Genomic DNA, 19,879 nt, shown 5'->3' with positions numbered 1-19,879 from the left:
GAGTGTCAGATAATAACTCTCTACAGGTGACCAAGAGTGTTATGAGGTCATCTAAAACTCCACTGCCTGAGTCTCATCTTGAAACAAATCCTATTCTCCGTACTTTCTAACTCACTGATACTATTAACAGTAATTTTATTAAATTCTCATTTTTGTTTACACATCGTTCCTTGGCTACGCCTATCGCTATTTTGGTAATCTCCACCAGTCCAACCATACTTCAGGATATCTGCACTCGTCTAATTATGTCCTCTTGCCCACTCTTGATTTTAAATGGCCCACGACTGGTTGTCAAACATTTAATTGTGTAGGCGTCAAACCCAACAAGAGACTTCCTCCACCTCTTAGCCGCTGTACCTTTCCTCTTTTAAGGCACTTTTTAAAACAATCCTCTTTGATCAAGCTCTTGATCATCAGAACTAAGAACTTAATAAGGCTCAGTTGTATTCTGGGATCGTTAATACTCCTTTCAGATGCCTTCAAAACTTTGCCTCCATTAAAGAGATATAAAGTGGTTGAAGACATTGCACAGCAGACGGGGATGAATTGGGGAGTTATTTCAAAGAGCTGTGATATGCCAGAAGACCTCCTTCCACACGCCAACTCTGATTCTACGTAACAAAAATGATTTTCAGACTTGGGAAGAGCCTTCAAAAATGTCACTGGTAACCAGCTTTTGGGCAGAGTAGAGCTGCTGAGATGATAGACCAGGAAAGAGGGGTACCAGTACTGATAATATGCTGAACACAATCAAATTTTGAGGTTGTAGAATGATGTGGTCTTCAGCATTTTTGAAACTTTGACCCTTTTCCTTCCTCTTCACGGAGCAAGTCAAATAGCGGCAGCACAATGTTGCATGGCTGCTCAAGCCTGCTCCACCGTTGATGATGATTGTGGCTGGTCTTCTCCATCAATTAAACTTTTGCTCGTATCTCATCCTCTTTTCAAAACATCGGTCTATTCACGTGTAGTATCCCTCTCGTTAATTTAATGAGAATTCATTCCAATCACTGAACTCCTAACGCTGACCCACCCCAGATCAAAAAATTCAGCTGAGATCAGGAACTTATCTAACCTGTATGGCTGAGCTGGCTTTTAAAAAGTTTGCCAGTGAGAGAGTCCCAGTTAGAAACATTCATTCAAAAAAATACAATTGCATGGATTACTCTACAATCCTAAACTCCATTCAAATTCAGTTGGCTGAACGGTTGGTTTGTGATGCAAAGTGATGCCCTGCAGAGAGGGCTCAATTGCCACACCAGTGAGCTGACCACAAAGGATCTTTGCCTCAACCCCTCTACTTGCCCGAGGCATGGTGATCTTCAGGTTAAATCATAACCAGTTGTCTCTCTCTAAGGAGTGGCCAAATGGCGTGCTAAGACTTTACCTTTAATCCTGATAACATAGCAACAAGCAGATAACTCAGCTGATGTCACTGACTAATAGAATCCTCAATTATACTAATATTACCGATGTGATATCATCAGAAGGCATGCTCAACTAAGTTTTAATTTTCAAATTAAGTTAACAACCATTCAATCAATATTACTGAAGTACTCATATTACTGATCGTCTCGATACAACATTGCGGTTACATCTGTTCATAAGTGAAGTGTAATGTAATTGCACTTAGTCTGGTTTTATCAATGTGATCCTGCAATGAGTCAATAAGCAGGTCACCCACAGGTTGCCAATCAGTGTGGACCCCCTCAGCTGTTATCACGAGCCTCAAGATCATCCAGAGCTTTCTGCAGTTCTTGAAGTTTCTCCAATGCCTTTTCCACCTGTTTCTGCCAGTTGTTTGCATGGGTTTTCAATTGCTCCCAATTTTCCTTCACTTCTATTGACTGTTTGAGGACAGCTTTGGCAATTCTCTGGGCTCTCTCTTCCGGGTTAGGTTCTGGAAATATGAAATGCAAATAATTTATCAACTATTCATGACTTTGATCGATGGAACTGAAGTTTTCTTTCGAAACCCCTTTCCTTTAAAAGGTCTCTCTGGACTTTATCCTGAAATTGGGAATATATAGTATAAGACTAAAGATTTTGTTACAGGCACATCAATGATAAATTCTGTAATGAGCTAGCAGGTCACGGAGCCATTAACAGAGAATCTCAGAGAACCAATACAAAGCCAAATAAAATTGTGCAGATATTTGAAATTTATGACTACCAAGGAAACTTTAAAAAAGGAAAAAGATTAGAGTGACTAAATGGGTTAAATTCTCAACAAAAGATTTGACATATCCTTTCAGGATATCTTTCATAGCTATTAAAACAAACATCCAACACAAACCAAGTTTCATCTTTCAGGACTGGCAAGTTAGAATGATAAACCCGAAGTCTACCCTGCACAATTCGCTCTAGAACTCACTCAATGAGGTTGTTACGTGATATAGAGATAACAAAGTGTGCAGCTGGATGAACGCAGCAGGCCAAGCAGCATCTTAGGAGCACAAAAGCTTACATGTTGGGCCGAGACCCCTCATCAGAAAAGGGGGAGGGGGAGAGGATTCTGAAATAAATAGGGAGAGAGGGGGAGGTGGATCGAAGATGGATAGAGGGGAAGATAGTTGGAGAGGAGACAGACAAGTTGAAGAGGTGGAGCTAGTAGAGGTGAGTGTGGGTCGGGTGGTAGGGAGGGGGTAGGACAGTTCAGGGAGGACGGACAGGTCAAGGGGTGAGGTTAGTAGGAAGGAAATGGGGGTGTGGTTTGAGGTGGGAGGAGGGGATAGGTGGGAGAAAGAACAGGTGAGGGAGGCGGGGACGAGCTGGGCTTGTTTTGGGATGCAGTAGGGGGAGGGGAGATTTTGAAGCTTGTGAAATCCACATTGATATTATTGGGCTGCAGGGTTCCCAAGCAGAATATGAGTTGCTGTTGCTGCAACCTTCGGGTGGCATTGTTGTGGCACTGCAGGAGGCCCAGGATGGACATGTCGTCGAAGGAATAGGAGGGGAAGTTGAAATTGTTCGCGACTGGGAGGTGCAGTTGTTTGTTGTGAACCGAGCATAGGGACTGCTTTGCAGAACACTTAAGTCTCTCCTTGGTTTCCCCGATGTTGAGGAGTCCACAGCGGGTACAGCGGATGCAGTATACCACATTGGTAGATGTGCAGTTGAACATCTGCTTGATGTGGAAAGTCTTCTTGGGGCCTGGGATGGGGGTGAGGGAGGAGGTATGGGGGCACGTGTAGCACTTCCTGCAGTTGCAGGGAAAATGTCGGGTGTGGTGGGGTTGGAGGGAAGCGTGGAGCCGACAAGGGAGTCATGGAGAGAGTGGTCTCTCCAGAAAGTAGACAAGGGTGGGGATGGAAAAATGTCTTTGGTGGTGAGGTCAGATTGCAGATGGTGGAAGTGTTGGAGGATGATGCGTTGTATCCAGAGGTTGGTAGGGTGGTATGAGAGGATGAGGGGGTTCTCTTTTGGTGCTTATTGCGGGGATGGGGTGTGAGGGATGAGTTGCAGGAAATGTGGGAGACATGGTTCTTGACCACTGTGTGTGGTTGGGTGGGGGGTGGGGGGTTGCGGTCGTTGAAAAACGAGGACATCTGACGTGTACGGGAATGGAATGCCTCATCCTGGGAGCAGATGAGGCGGAGGTGAAGGAATTGGGAATAGGGGATGGAATTTTTGCAGGAAGGTGGGTGGGAGGTGGTGTATTCTAGGTAGCTGTGGGAGTCGGTGGGCTTGAAATGGATATCGGTTTCTGGGTGGTTACCTGAGATGGAGACAGAGAGGTCCAGGAAGGTGACAGAGGTGTTGTAGATAGTCCAGGTGAACTTGAGGTGGGTGCCTGAGATGGGGACATATATAGCTCCATTCATATTCACAAATCTCTGTTTCAAATCTAATCTTCTTAAGCACGTACGTAATTTTTCATTGTCAATGAATGTTGTTATGTTGATTGCATAGAGAAAGTGTTTCAAGAGACTGATTGGCCTCATACTTTTCATCCAATTGTATTTGGCAAGTTGACGTTCAGCACTTCTGTAACAAGTCCAATTCCAGTAAGTGGCGCAAATGGCATGGTCAACATTTCAATATAAATACAAGAGAGAAAAATTAAGACAATGGCCTGAGTGTTTCGCCCGATTACAGCAGAGGCATTAACACATACTAGTTTACATTAATTTATCTCTGAATCTACCAAGAAATGAATTCTTTGACAATGTCACGACAACATTGAACATTTGGCAAGCTCAGGGGCAAGGGGACTGGTTCAGAACTGTACACAGAAACGTAATGAACAGAAACACTGTATGGTGAGAATGGTACTAAAAAGGAAATGGTACAATTTCATCTGTATCAATCTGTAGTTGGAATACACATGGTTTGAACCGGCACCAATGCAAAATTGAATTGCCATTGCGTGACATACCATGTGTTCAGAATGAGGAAGAGATGAAGCTTAGTTATGATTCATTTCATTAACATGAATCTTAACTAACTAATCTAATTAAACGAAGCAGTTTTACAGACAGAACGCTGGTTTACAAACAAAATCTGCACTGATTGACTTCCAGATAGTAAAATGAAAGCTGTTGATCTCAGACTTTGATTATACACAGAATTGAAAGATGAAGTGACAATCTTGGATTCAGGATTGCAAACTGACATCGGGGATTAAGCAACTGATAGAGACCATCCATGTAGTTAATCTTGAATTGGCAGCATTACAAGTGACCAGGACAATACCTGCTCTATAAAAATAAGAAAAAGTAGAAACAGAAGACAACTAAGATACAACAAAAATGCGACATTCAATTTGAATTACAAAATACTTTAAGCAAACAATTTTATTTAATTCACATATATTATCTGCAATAATATCCATTTAATATTGGTTCTTCCAAACTGTTGCAGCATTTTGACATTAAAAGAATATTCCATCACAAGTATTGCTTGCTATAAAAATCCCAGCATGTTCTGAAATTCTTAGAATAAAAGTATTTCAATCTGATGGTGCTCCTGCATTATTCATCAGTTCCCCACTCAATGGGTATGTTCTGATATGCAGGAAACTTCTATTGTTCGATATGGGGACGGGTATTTACTTGGCATTGTTCTCATGGAGGCAGCACTGACAGATTATAATTTTCTTCCTGTGGGCTCTGTAGTCCAGATTTTTCTCTCCTCCATTATGTTGCATTAAAGATCAACAACATTCACCATTTCCTCAGTCTGAGAACCTACCATGTTAAAAAGTGACCAATTAAAGTGTTGCATTGCCTTCAATTTCACAAGGACTGAACTAATCTGCTGCTTACGACACTGATTGCAAAATTAAAAACCATGAATTGATAACAAAAACAGCGGGATTTTGTACTTTCCCTTGTGGCAAGTTTGAAAATAGAGGACATTTAATCAGGTGGAAGGATGGCACCACCTACAATTCTGCTTAGAGCCAGATTAAATCCATGGTGAGAAGACTTGTGCATAACTTCCCAACTTCATTGCGAGTTAAAGTCCCCAATTGAGCAACTGACGTACACATACATCATCCCACAACAACTGGTATTGACTCAACAGTGGGCAGGGGTGTCACCATTAAGAAATGTAACAGGCTTTCAAAGGCATTCAATGTGCAACATCAAGAAGGGGAAGTGGCGTGCTAATGGTGTTTCACTCAATCCTGGCCCGAGATCGAGCAATAATCGTAGGTTGGTTGCCAATGGTAACAGAGATCATCACCTCCCAAGTGACACTGCTGCTTACTACACCTGCTGGGTTCTGGTTAGCCAACCGCTCATGGAAAGTGGCATCCCACCAGGTTTGCCGCCGGTCTATTATGTGCCAGAGGGGAGAAAGATGTAGCTGCCTACGCACGAGAGGAGCAAGGTCAGGATGACGTACCCCTTGAGGGGAGCGACCTGAGGCTGGCGCTCCCCTGAAGGGAAGCTGGTTGGGGCAAGCCGTTCCCTCATCAGTTCTCGAGTCAATGGCCTAGACCCTCGTCGCTTCCACAGGATTACATCCAGAGGCTAAATAGCTGCCTATTCATCAGTGCTTGCAACTACTTCAACTCCGATTCACAGCTGGACCTGCAGGTAAATCTGCAAAACCACTGTCCCAGAGTACAGTTTCTTTGCATAAAAGGCACATTTTCAAGCTAGGAAGTCAAGGTAAACCAATCTCTTCCAACATTTAGAACTTTTGATGTTGGAAATCAGTCAAGTACAAAGTCGCAGCTCATCAGGAACTAAAACAAAGTTGCTGGAATAGCTCACCGGGTCTGGCAACATCTGTGACGGAAAACAAAAACAGCGTTAACGTTTCGGGTGCGGTGACCGTTCCGCAGCTCATCAGGGATGTTTATTACTGGAATATTAATTAAGTAGAAACTAAACAAAATTGGATAAAAGGCAGGAGATGGAGAGTGGTGATGCAAGGAAGTTTTCCATACTGGAGGCCTGTTGCCAGCGGTGTCCCACAGGGATCATTGCTGGGTCTGCTTTTGGTTGTCGTTTATATAAATGATTTAGATGAGAATATAGAAGGCCTGGTTAGTAAGTTTGCAGATGATACCAAAATCGGTGGTACAGTGCACAGCAAAGAGGGGAAATGCCAGTTATGAGGAAAGGTCACCGGACCTGAAACGTTAACTTTGTTTTTTCCTTCAAAGAAGCTGCCAGACTTCCTGAGATTTGACAGCAACTTTGTTTTTGTTCGTGATTTACAGCATCTGTAGTTCTTTCGGTAGTTAAGAAGGTGTTTCATGACTCAGACCTTTGAGGAGAAGAGTTGGAATGCCATGTTGAAGTTGTACAGGATATTGGTGAGGCCTCTTCTACACTGTTGTGTCCAATTCTGGTCGGTGTTCAAGGAAGGATATTATTAAGCTGGAGAGGGTTCAGAAAAGAATTACCAGGATGTTGCCAGAAATGGAGGTTTTGAGATTTAAGGTGAGAATAGACTGGGGCTTTTTTCACTGGATCTTAGGAGGTTTCGGGGTCACCCGATGAATGTTTATAAAATAATGAGGGATCTAGATAAGGTGAACGCCAAATGTCTTTTCCCTACTGTGGAGGATTTCAAAACTATGGGGCATAGTTTTAAGATGAGAGGAAAAAGATTTAAAAAGGAAATGAGGGGCAATATTTTTATACAGAGGATTGTTCATATGTGGAATGAACTTCCAGAAGAATTGGTGGATGCGGGTACAGTTTCACTATTTAAAAGACATCCAGGTAAGTACATGAATGGAGGGATATGGCCGAGCGCAGGAGGCAGGCAGGACTACTTTAGTTTGGGATTATGGTCAGCATGGACTAATTGGACTGAAAGGTCTGTTTCGTGTTGTATCACTCTATGACTCTATAAATACAATTTTATTTAAATGCTAGTCTATCTTCTTTAGCATTGATCAAGGGTAGGTTATGGACAAAATAGAGCTTTGTAATTAGTCTGATCTCAGCTGTTTAAGGAGACTGGTGAAGTCTTTGTTGTCAGAAAAGTGGCCTAAAAAGGAAACAAATACAAGATTGGGTTGCCTCTTGAGGTTAACCACAGATCTATGTAAATGTCTGGCTCACATTCAGGAGGACTTTGCAATGTGTGACTTACTAGTGTTTTATACCACTACAACAATCGAATATGATGGATTTGCTTTACAAGAAAAATGGTGAAGGGCTATTTTGTTTCACTTTATAATTTACAACACACTATCAAGGTCATTCATGTATGACAATTGAATGAATCAAATTCCATTTTAGTTGAGGAATCGAGTGGTAATATCAGGTTTGGCCTTTGAAATGACAAGTGTTATGATCCCAGTTGATGGTGATACTGGACAATTCAGATTCCAGGGTGAGATAAATTTTCATTCTCTTTACTGTGGTATTCAATTACTGAAAATGCTCACAAGCGGATGCCTATGTATATTTATAACAGAAGAACACAGAAAATTATTAGATTAAAACCCACGTCTTGTCCTTCTCACTACACACGGTATAGGTGTACAATTCAAACTTAAAACTTGCGCAGCATTCCTCCAGTATAGAATCCAAGCTCACAAATAACATTATTATGTGAAGCCTGTTCAATATTGCTCTCCAGAGAGAGAAAAATGTTTTCATTTTCTATTAATGTCCTCTTATCATTATTTTAATTTTACTTGGATGGATTTCATTTTAACAGCATTGAAACCTTCATTTTTTTTAGTTTTATGAATCACAGAAACTCAGTAAGCAGGTACAGCAGGTATTAAGGCAGGGAAATGGAATTTTGGCATTTGTTGCTCAAGAAAGAGAGTATACAAATACAAAAGAAGGTTGCTGCAACTATGCAAGGCATTAGTGAGTCCACACCTGGAGCCCTGTGTACAGTTCTGGTCTCCTTACTTAAGGAGAGGTGTCATTGTATTGGAGGCAGTCCAGTGGAGGTTCACCAGGATGATTCCAGAGACGAGAATGCGTCTTAAGACAGACAGAGTAGTTTCGGCCTACATTCTCAGGGGTTCAGAACAATGAGAAGGGATCTAATTGAGGGATATAATATGTTCAAGCAGATTGATAAAGTTGACGTGGAAAGGATGGTTCCTCATGTGGGCAATAGAACAAGAGGTCATAGTTTTAGCATAGGGAAAGAAGGTTTAAAGGGATGATGAAAAATTTCTACACCGGAAGGGTCATGAATCTCTGGAATTCACTCCCTGAGAAGGCATTGGAGGGCTGTGACATGGAGCAAATTTGAAGAGGAGATAGAACGATTTTTGAGTTCATAATGGGTTCAAGAATTATGGAGAGCAGGTAGGAAACTAAAGTTGCAGCAGAGATAAGATCAACCACAATCATATCAAACAGCGGGGCTCGAGGAGCTGAACTGTCTTACTCCTCCTAGTACTTAAGTTCATTATCATTTTTGGTTTGGAGCTGTGAACTGTGAGCTGAGAGTGACCTTTGGACTGTGAGCAGCAGCTTATGTGAAAAAAGAAGAAACAATTTGATATTTGTTTATGAGGCTAGGTCTGGAGGTTAATTGCAGGTCAATTCTTCTTCCAAGAAAACTCTGTTGATGAGTCACTAGCAAAGAGAAACCAATATTGAACTGTCTTTAAATCAGAAGGATTGTCCCTGCAAAAGCTACAGGACAGACGTTTGATTGCCAACTGGTTGTCCTCCCATTATCAACTTATTCTAAGTTAAGAGGTCCTCTGTTACAAGTAATAATTAAATATCCCCCAAAGCCTACTGAAAGGTATTTGCATAGCTCAATGTTTTCAGAAACCAAGACAGAAGCTCAGAAATTACTGGAAATGCTCAGCGAGTCTGGCAGCATCTATGGACAGAAGTTAGAATTAACATTTCAGATCCTGTGACACTTAGAAATAAGGAATTTTGAGGAAAGGTGATACGACCCAAAATGTTAACTCTGTTTTCTCTCCATAGATGCTGCCAGATCTGCTGGTTTTTTACAGCAACTTCTGTTTTTGTTTCTGATTTACAGCATCTGTAGATTGTTCAGATTTTAACTTAACATACAATCTCATCTGACTGTGAGATTTTAGATGATGGACAAAAACAAAATTTCTGGAAAAGCTCAGCAGGTCTGAAAACATCTGTGAAGGCCAAAAAGAGGTACGATGTCAGATCTGGTGGCCCTTCCTCAGAGCTGATCAGAAGAAGGGTTGACAGATCTGAAATCTTTCTTCTTTTTTTCCTTCACAGATGCTGCTGGACCTGCTGAGCTTTTCCAGCAGCTTTGTTTTTGTTCCTGATTTACAGCATCCACAGTTCTTTCCATTTTAAAGATCATGCAGTCTGGTTAAGTAAACTGGCCAGTTACACTTGATTTAGTTTTTTCCCTTTGATACATTCCTTAATTATATCTGTTTGTGTGTCTTTCTGTCTTTGCTAGAATTGGGGCTAGAATCAAAGAAGATGATGTTTAAGTCATAGGCGTTCGTCAGAATACCTTTTTGCTTAACTTTTTTTAAAAAAGATACTATATTGTTCATAAACTGTAAAATCTTTTGTTTTGGCTATAAACCTGGTGTCAGGTATTGTTATTCACAAAGTCTGGCACTGGCTTTTCAAAAAATCTGATTAGGAAACATTGGGATCAATTTTGAACGTCACTAAATACTTTATATCAATGAGTTGCAAATATAGACAGGGAAGCTGATTGAATACGGCTGTGACTTCAGGTCATGAAATCAGTCATAACATACTTATATTAAATAAATAAAGACATTCCATCACATTCTCTTACTAATCAAGTTCACTTTGATTGTGACATTAATTTCTCTCCGTATTTGTTCTTGATAAAGCAACCACATTGATATTGTCTCTAATTCAGATAAGTGGGCAAGGTAAGGGCACTGTGACAGTCAGCCAGTGTCACTCAGAACAGCGGATGAGGGCTCTGTGACAGGCAGTGTTACTGAGAGGAGGGAGTGAGAGGCCTGTGACAGTCAGTCAGTGATTCTGAGAGGAGGGGTTTAGGGCCGGGAGATAGTCAGAGTTACCAAGAGGAGCAGTTGAGGGCCCTGTGACGGGCCGTGTTACTGAGAGGAGTGGGTGAGGGCCCTGCGACAGGCAGTCAGTGTTACTGCGAGCAGCGGGTGAGGGGTCTGTGACAGGTAGTGTTAATGAGAGGAGGGGGGGGTGAGGGCCCTGTACTGTCAGTCAATGTTACTGAGAGGAGAGGGTGAGGGCCCTGTGACAGGCAGTCAATGTTACGGAGAGGAGTGGGTGAGGGCTCTGTGACAGGCAGTATTACTGAGATGCACGGGTGAGGGCCCTGTGACAGGCAGTGTTACTGAGAGGAGTGGGTGAGGGCTCTGTGACAGTTGTGTTACTTAGAGGAGTGGGTAAGGGCGCTGTGACGGGCAGTGTTACTGAGAGGAGCGGGTGAGGGCCCAGTGACAGTCAGGGGATGTTACTGAGAGGAGTGGGTGAGCGCCCTTTCCAATCAGTCAGTGTTACTGAGACGAGCGGGTGAGGGCCCTGTGACAGTCAGTCAGTGTAACAGAGGAGCGGGTGAGGGTCCGGTGACAATCAGTGTTACTGAGAGGAGCGGGTAGGGGCACTGTAACAGGTAGTGCGACTGAGTGGAGCGGGTGAGAGCCCTGCGACAGTCAGTGTTACTGAGAGGAGCAGGTAAGGTCCCTGTGACGGGCAGTGTTACTGAGAGGAGCAGGTAAGGTCCCTGTGACGGGCAGTGTTACTGAGAGGAGCAGGTAAGGTCCCTGTGACGGGCAGTGTTACTGAAAGGAGCGGGTGAGGGCCCTGTGACAGGCAGTGTTACTGAGAGGAGCGGGTAAGGTCCCTGTGACGGGCAGTGTTACTGAATGGAGCGGGTGAGGGCCCTGTGACAGGCAGTGTTACTGAGAGGAGCGGGTAAGGTCCCTGTGACGGGCAGTGTTACTGAGAGGAGCGGGTAAGGTCCCTGTGACGGGCAGTGTTACTGAGAGGAGCGGGTAAGGTCCCTGTGACGGGCAGTGTTACTGAAAGGAGCGGGTAAGGTCCCTGTGATGGGCAGTGTTACTGAGAGGCGCGCTAAGGTCCCTGTGATGGGCAGTGTTACTGAGAGGAGCAGGTAAGGTCCCTGTGACGGGCATTGTTACTGAGAGGAGCGGTAAGGTCCCTGTGATGGGCAGTGTTACTGAGAGGAGCAGGTAAGGTCCCTGTGACGGGCAGTGTTACTGAGAGGAGCGGGTAAGGTCCCTGTGATGGGCAGTGTTACTGAGAGGATCGCGTGAGGGTTCAGTGACAGGCAGTGTTACTGAGAGGAGCGCGTGAGGGCCCTGTAACTGGCAGTGTGACTGAGCGGAGCGGTGAGCGCTCTGTGACAGTCTGAGGGCACTGTGACGGAGTGTGTTACTGAGGGGAGGGGGTGAGGGCCCTGTGACAGTCAGTCAGTGCATAACTGAGAGGAGTGGGTGATGTCCCTGTGACGGGCAGTGTTACTGAGAGGAGGGGGCGAGGGCCCTGTGACGGGCAGTATTACTGAGAGGAGGGGGCGAGGGCCCTGTGACGGGCAGTATTACTGAGAGGAGGGGGTGAGGGCCCTGTGACGGGCAGACAGTGTTACTGAGAGCAGAGGGTTGGCCCAGTGACAGTCAGAGAATGTTATTGAGAGGAGTGGGTGAGATAAGGCTCTCCCTGAAAAGCAGGCATACCAGCAGAGACCTGAGAGTGAACACCGGTTTTTGTCCCCGACAATTAAGCAGGAGAATGAGTAAATTAAAAGCAAAGATCCGTGTTCTGTTGAGTTAAGGTATGCCTGGAATTAAGATCTGACCCATGATTGGTACATCCGACGCTACATGTCAAATGCTGAGTGCTCCTGCTGGTCTGCATGACCATGTGTACAGCAGGTGCCTCTTATTGGAGCAATTTGAGCAACAAGTTGGAGCATTAGAGAGCATTGATGAGTCTGACAGGTTTAGTGATAAAAACCACAAGAACTGCGGATGCTGTAAACGACGAACAAAAACAAAGTTGCTGGAAAAGCTCAGCAGGTGTGGCAACATATGTTGGAGGAAAAAACAGAGTTTACATTTCCAGTCCGGTGACCCTTCCTCAGAACTGATGGTGGCTGGGAAAACATCAGTTTCTATGCCGAAAATAGGGAGGAGGGTGGGGAGGGAGTAAACAATAGGATAGAGCCCAAAGAGAGAGAAAGACAGGTGGACAGATAAAGGAGTTGCTGACGATCAGGCTGGGAAGTTGTCAATGGGGACTGTTAGTCACTAACAACAGGGAGTGTGTAGTGGCAGGCTGCGTGGTAACAAAGCCTGGTGTGTGGGGTGGGGGCGCTGGGATATGGGAGAGTTTAGGCCCTAAAATTGCAGAACTCAATATTAAGTCTGGAGGGCTGTCAGGTCCCCAAGTAGAAAATGAGGTGTTGTTCTGTCTGCTTGTGCTGGGCTTCACTGGAACACTGTAGCAAGCCGGAGACAGAGATGTTGGCCAGGTTGGTTGATAGTATATGTTTCAGGGTGTTGTTTTGTGATTGAATGCAAGTTTTATGAGGAGAAACTGGTAGGCTAAGTGCGTTTTCCATGCAGCAGAGGAGGCTGAGGGGAAATCTGATCGACGTATTCAAAATTATGAGGAGGCATAGATTGATTGTGAGAACCAGTAGACGAGTTTAAGTCAGGGGGTATAGATTTCAGGTGAACTGTCAGCTATTTAGAGGGGATCTGAGGCAAGTGTTTTCACCAAAAGCGATACAAACATGTAATATGCTGCCTGACAAGGTGGAGAAGGCAGATACGCTTGCAATATTAAAGAAGCAACAGATGAGCATTTAAAGGGCCAGGGTATGGTAGGTAATGACTCAGTGCAGGTAAATGGGATCAGTAGTTTGATGTTTGTTAGTTGGCATTGATGTTGATCAAGTGAGCCTGTTTCTATACTGCATGACTTTATGAAGCAGGGGAGGAGATATCAAAGGTCCTGGCAAAGATTTTTCAAGTCATTTCTGGCCACAGCTGAGGTGCCAGAGGACCGCTCATACTTTTATATAAAAGAAGAAAGGACAGATCCAGAAGTTACAAGCCAGTCTAACCTTGGTGGTAGGGAAGTTATCAGAAAGAATTTTAAGGGACAAAATGTCGCTGCACTTGGAGAAACATGGAATGTTCGGGGATAGTCAGCATGGCTTTGTTGAGGTAATGCCATGGTTTGCAAATTTTATCTAATTTTTATTGAGGAGATATCAGAAGTGTTGAAGAGGGAAATTCATCTGATGTGGTCTATATGTTTTTGATAAGGTCAGTGATAGCAGACTGGTCAACAAAACAAGAGCTCATGGGATCTAAGGCTCAGTGGAGTGTTGGATCCAACATTGCCTGAAAGGCCAGAAGCAGAGGGCATGAACTCTTGCTTTTGGACATCAAGGTCCCTTTGTTTCTCAGTGCTCTCTAGGGATCTACTAGTCATTGTGAACATCTTTCACTTACCAGAGCTCCCAAAATGCATCACTACACATTTGCACTCTATCAATTGAGATTACCAGATCAAATTGTTATCCATTCAGATGCCACAAAGCTGTCAGATCAGAAAGTAACTGGATTCATGAATGATTCTCCATTTCCCCAAAGTCATTTCATCTTCCCTGTCTCAGGCAAAGGCAGCATTTTGGTATGGCTGATATACATCTAGTGGCACGCAGAAAAGTGTCCTCTGAAAATGAGACACATCAATACATCACCAAAATATGGTAGGACAGTAAACACATGCTTTTTGCTTTTGAATATGGTAATTAAGAACACATTGCAGAACGTAAAGTCATGTAACGTTTTGTGAAAATGAAAAAAAAATATTTCAAGATGCTGATCTATAAATTTTCTAATAATTTGAAGTTACCACAATCACTAGGTGAGTGGAAACATTTTCAATTGTTCCCACAACATACAATTCTAAGTAACTGTCACAGAATCTTCTGTCATGCGCTGTAACATGTTTCTTTAAATAACATACGAGTCCCTGCATTATTTCTCACTCTCCAGTTTAGCATTACTTTATTTCTAATCTCTTACTGCTCTATAAAGCCAAGTGTTCTGCAGAAAAGTGGTTGTTCCTGCAATAGATTAAGTGGCTGACCTGTTTAAACATGAAGGTGTCAGCGCGACTCCTCTGGCCCTTCTATGGGCTGAATCCAAAGCAGTTCTGATTGTCTCCTCCTTATCCATTAGTTCATGTCTGAGTGCCTGCACGTGAAATTCCATTAAGAAATTATCACCATTTGAAAGCAACACTGTACATTTCCATTTAATAAATCCAATCAATCAGCACTGTCAAAAAAAAAGAACACTGATAATTGTATTAGGTTCCAATGAAGTAGTCAATCACTTAAGTTTCTAATATTGAAAGTATATTTAATGCAGAAAGACTAATTACCACCGCAACCTTAAGCATCAGTCAAGCAATGCTGACACAACATGTTAATGCCCATTAGAAGGCCTCTATTTATCAGATATCAGAAGTGTTGAAGAGGGAAATTCATCTGATGTGGTCTATATGTTTTTCATATTATGTTCTTCATATTAAATGTGCTAATCTGTGGATGGGGACAAAGGATGAAGATGGGCATATTTACAGAAAAACACCGTGACTGACAAATCACATCACTGGTTGGAAATGAGAATTGAGAGGAAGATACAAAGATGCTTCAAGAGGATTTGGAGTGACTAAGAGAGAGGGCAAAAAAAATTGTTTGATTCACTTTTTTTTTGAGCAGCTCATGCTGGGTTCATCCTCACCTTCACCAGCTCTCACCTGTGGCTCCAAATAGTTACTAGCATCTGACAGAAGCCACATAATAGTAAAAAAAATTTCAATAGTAAGGTCAAATGCAGGGAAGGTAAACACTGCATCTCTTACAATTGGTGACTTTATGATTGGTCTATTCTAGCAGGCAAAGGCTGATTCTCCAATACTGGACAGATGAGACCAATCTCAAGGCCAATGGTCACTAGTACAGAACCATGTTGTGGAACATCTGGTTACCGGGACAATTCACTCTAGATCTCCCAAACATACTGAAGAACTTGCAGCTTCTAATGTTGCTGTTCCAGTTTCAGAAAAACAGAGCTTGATTTTTGTTTTTTCATGAGGTAAGACCCCTAACAAACAAAAAAAAATTCTGAAGAGACACAGTTTGTTTCTTGTGATTCAGGCCAGGATTTGTTCACACAACAATGATGGGAAAGTTAGAGGAAAAGTTTCCATATAATGGAATAGGGAATGCTTTTACTGCAAGTGACTATTCAAGCAAAATCTAGTGCTTCACTTAAAAGGGAACTGGGTGAAATATTTACAAGAAAAGAAAATTAAAACAAAGGAAACAAGTAGGGAATTTGGATGAAAAGTCCCCCTTCCTCCATTAGGAGGGTAGCACCAGCACATGCAAGACTAAACTAATCATCCTCAGGGCAAATTTTGTTTTAAATCAATTAGAGAAGGAATATAAATGTGGTTCCATTGTTTATAAAGGGTACGAAGGAAATGCCAAACTATTAAAAGCTTGCTTGTCTTATGTTAGTGGTGGGAAAATTTTAAAATCGATCTGAGAGATCAAATAAACTAACTGAGAAAGGCATGGACTAGTCATGGATAGTCAGCACGGCTTTGTCAAGGTAAGGTCATTACTTACAAATTTAGTTGAATTCTTTAAGAAAGTGGCAAGGAGGATCGATGAGGGTTGCGCAATGAATTTGTCGACATGGATTTTAGCAAAGCAAATGATAACGTCCCACCTGAGAAGTGCAAAAAAGTGAAAGCTCATGGGTCATGGGATACGGAGTAATGTGTTGACTAATCGGCTTAGTGGCAGGAAACAAGGGTAATTGTTCATGGCTGTGCTTCTGAACGGAAAGCAATTTCCATTGGTGTTTCACAGGGCTTGATTTTGGGGCCCCTTTAATTTATTTTATAGATGAACGATTCAGACTTGAACATGGGGGGCACAATTGGTAAATTGGCAGACAACTGAAAAATTGGATGTAAGGTGGATAGGACAGAGGATAGCTCCAAGTTCCAAAATGATATTAGATGGGTTGGCGGAGAAGGCAGGAAAGCGACAGATGGAGCACAACTCTGACAAGTGTGATGCATTGCTTTTCATGAGGACATAAAGGGAATACACAATAAATAGGAACATATTGATAGGGGTAGATGAAGTGGGGGATCTAAGCATGGAAGTGAACAGGTTCCTAAAGGTAGCACTACAGGTCAGTAATGTTCTGACGAAGGCACAGGGAATGCTTTGCCTCATTGGGAAAAGTGTAGATTACCAAAGTAAGGACATCATGATAAAACTGTACAGGATACTGATGATGCCACAACTGGAGTAGTGTGTGCAGTTGTGTTCATCACAATCCAGGAAGTATATAATAACTCTGGAGACAGTGCAGAAAAGATTTACTCAAATATTGCCAAAGCTGGAGAATTGTAAATATGAGGCTGTTTTCCTTGGAACAGAAAAGTCTGAGGGATGACATGATTGAGGTATACAAAACAGTGAAGGGCAGCGATAGGGTAGAGTTAGTGTAGACAGGAGGAAGCTGCTTCCCTTGGCAGAGAATTCAAAAATCAGCAGTTACAGAGTCAAGCTAAGTGGCAGAAGGGTTAGAGGGGATGTGGGAAAATCCGTTTTATGCAGAGGGTGATGGGTGTCAGGAATTTGCTGCCTGAATTGGTGTTGGACTAAGAGATTCTAAACTCTTTTAAGAAGTACCTGGATCTGCACTTTAAGTGCTGCAGGTCCATGTACGTTTGTAACAATTTGGGATTAAAAAAGGCATCAGATGTCTATGGGTCAGCATGGACAAAGATGGCTGAATGGCTCCCTTCTGGTTTATATCATTTGTATGGCTCTCTGTTGGTCCTGCGCAAGGCCAGCATACATTGGTCACACATTATCACTGTTGCAAAGGCACTGAACTAACTTCATGGACCGCAAGTGTTCATCTGGGATAGATACCCTGCACAAGGCTGATAGATAGGAATGGCCAGGATTCTGGCCCAGCATTTGATCTGATTTATTTGATTTATTGTAGTCACACGTACCCAATACAGGTGAACTACCCTTGTTTTTCTAGTGGGAACTGCTGTCAGATGAGTTATTGCAGTGCATTTTGTAGATGGTACACAATGCCCCCATTGTCTATCAGCAGTAGACAAACATCAATGTTGAGGTGATGGAAATGGTGCCAATCAAGCATGGATGGCATCAAGCTTCTTGAGTGTTACTGGAGCTGCGGCATCCAGGCAATCATATTCCATCACACTCCCAACTTTGCCTTGTCAGAGATGGACAAGCTTTGGGGAGAAAGGAGAGGAGATACTAACTACATGATTCCCAGACGTGCTCTTGTAGCCACAGTATTTATATGGCTTATCTCATGCAGGTTCAAGTCAGTAGTAACACCCATGAAGTTGATAACAGAATTTCAGTGTTGAAACTCAACAAAGGAAGATGGTGAGATTCTCTCTTGTTAGAGATGATCATTGCCTGGCACCTCTGTGGTGCAAACATTATTTGGCACTCATCAGTCCAAGCCCGAGTATTATCGACATCTTGCTGTTGATGCTAAACACTGTGCAATTATTAGCAAACATCCCCAAGATTCATCCTTGAGTTGACCATTTTGCCATCCTTCCACTGTGTCCTTCCACTGTGAAGCAGTGAATAAATATAACTTAGATACATAAATGGAACTGTCCTGTTCAAAGGTCAAATCCAAAACTTCCAAAATATACAGCTTCTGTCTCACTGAGCTGAACCAGACACTTCATTCTTCCTCCTTGTAACCATGCAGCCAATGCACAGGAAGGGTCATGTGCTGGCTGATTGGTGACCTCAGTACAATTGTTTCACTTATTTAATTTTGATCAGCAAACAAGCAAGCATACAAGCATCCAAAGTTGGTGTATCATGTGATTTTATGAAGGGAAGGTCGTGCCTCAGGAACCTTATTGAGTTCTTTGAGAAGGTGACCAAACAGGTAGATGAGAGTAAACCGGTTGATGTATGGTGTATATGGATTTCGGCAAGGTTCGATAAGGTTCCCCACGATAGGCTATTGTACAAAATGTGGAGGAAGGGAATTGTGGGAGATATAGCAGTTTGGATTGGAAATTGGCTTGCTGAAAGAAGACAGAAGGTGGTCGTTGATGGGAAATGTTCATCCTGGAGACCAGTTACTAGTGGTGTACCGCAAGGGTCGGTGTTGGGTCCACTGCTGTTTGTCATTTTTATAAATGACCTGGATGAGGGCGGAGAAGGATGGGTTAGTAAATTTGCAGATGACACTATGGTCGGTGGAGTTGTGGATAGTGATGAAGGATGCTGTAGGTTGCAGAGAGACATAGATAAGCTGCAGAGCTGGGCTGAGAGGTGGCAAATGGAGTTTAATACAGACAAGTGTGAGGTGATGCACTTTGGTAGGAGTAACTGGAAGGCAAAGTACAGGGCTAATGGTAAGATTCTTAGCAGTGTAGATGAGCAGAGAGATCTCGGTGTCCATATACACAGATCCTTGAAAGTTGCCACCCAGGTTGACAGGGCTGTTAAGGCGGCATATAGTGTTTTAGCTTTTATTAATAGAGGGATCGAGTTCCGGAACCAAGAGGTTATGGTGAAGCTGTACAAAACTCTGGTGTGGCCGCATTTGGAGTATTGCGTACATTTCTGGTCACCGCATTATAAGAAGGATGTGGAAGCTTTGGAAAGGGTGCAGAGGAGATTTACGAGGAGGTTGCGTGGTATGGAGGGAAGGTCTTACGAGGAAAGGCTGAGGGACTTGAGGCTGTTTTCATTAGAGAGAAGAAGGTTGAGAGGTGACTTAATTGAAACATATCAAATAATCAGAGGGTTAGATAGGGTGGATAGGGAGAGCCTTTTTCCTAGGATGGTGACAGCGAGCACGAGGGGGCACAGCTTTAAATTGAGGGGTGAAAGATATAGGACAGATGTCAGAGGTAGTTTCTTTACTCAGAGAGTAGTAAGGGAATGGAACGCTTTGCCTGCAACGGTGGTAGATTCGCCAACTTTAGGAGCATTTAAGTCGTCATTGGACAAGCATATGGACGCACATGGAATAGTGTAGGTTAGATGGGCTTGAGATCGGTATGACAGGTCGGCACAACATCAAGGTCCGAAGGGCCTGTACTATGCTGTAATGTTCTATAAAAACTCTGTATTGCAAGAAAAGACAAATAAAACATTGTATCGTATTATCCTACATGACAAGGCAAAGGGATCCTTTTATCAAATGGAAAGAAAGAATAGATATAATGTTGCAAAGATTAATCACAAGCCAGAGGATCGAGAAATTCTTAAAAGGCAGAAAACAACCAAAAAAAGAAGGGGATTAGGTAAACTTTGAGGATGGACTTGCAAATAATATCAGGACAGGCAACTGGAA

The 19,879-nt window shown here is 42.9% G+C and overlaps 1 protein-coding gene across 4 annotated transcripts in view; it reads right to left on the bottom strand.

The window, feature by feature from the left end:
* Positions 1-19,879, bottom strand: part of LOC132209292 (uncharacterized) — a 73,757-nt gene that overhangs the window by 7,981 nt on the left and 45,897 nt on the right. For 3 of the 4 annotated variants that reach the window (XM_059644418.1, XM_059644419.1, XM_059644420.1), the window contains 3 exons: positions 14,553-14,659; positions 13,963-14,132; positions 1,948-6,242 (listed from right to left, as the gene is read on the bottom strand). In XM_059644418.1, the coding sequence (XP_059500401.1) occupies positions 3,033-3,953 (921 nt within the window). In that variant the 5' untranslated portion in view covers positions 3,954-6,242; positions 13,963-14,132; positions 14,553-14,659 and the 3' untranslated portion in view covers positions 1,948-3,032. Of the gene's footprint in view, positions 1-1,947; positions 6,243-13,962; positions 14,133-14,552; positions 14,660-19,879 lie in introns of those variants that run through there. The other variant, XR_009445390.1, reaches the window with a different exon arrangement.

Source organism: Stegostoma tigrinum, unplaced genomic scaffold, assembly GCF_030684315.1.
Source record: "Stegostoma tigrinum isolate sSteTig4 unplaced genomic scaffold, sSteTig4.hap1 scaffold_82, whole genome shotgun sequence".
NCBI classification, from domain to species: Eukaryota; Metazoa; Chordata; class Chondrichthyes; order Orectolobiformes; family Stegostomatidae; genus Stegostoma; species Stegostoma tigrinum.
The sequence above is the reverse complement of the archived record's forward strand: the minus strand, read 5'-3'. Positions and strand labels throughout refer to the sequence as shown.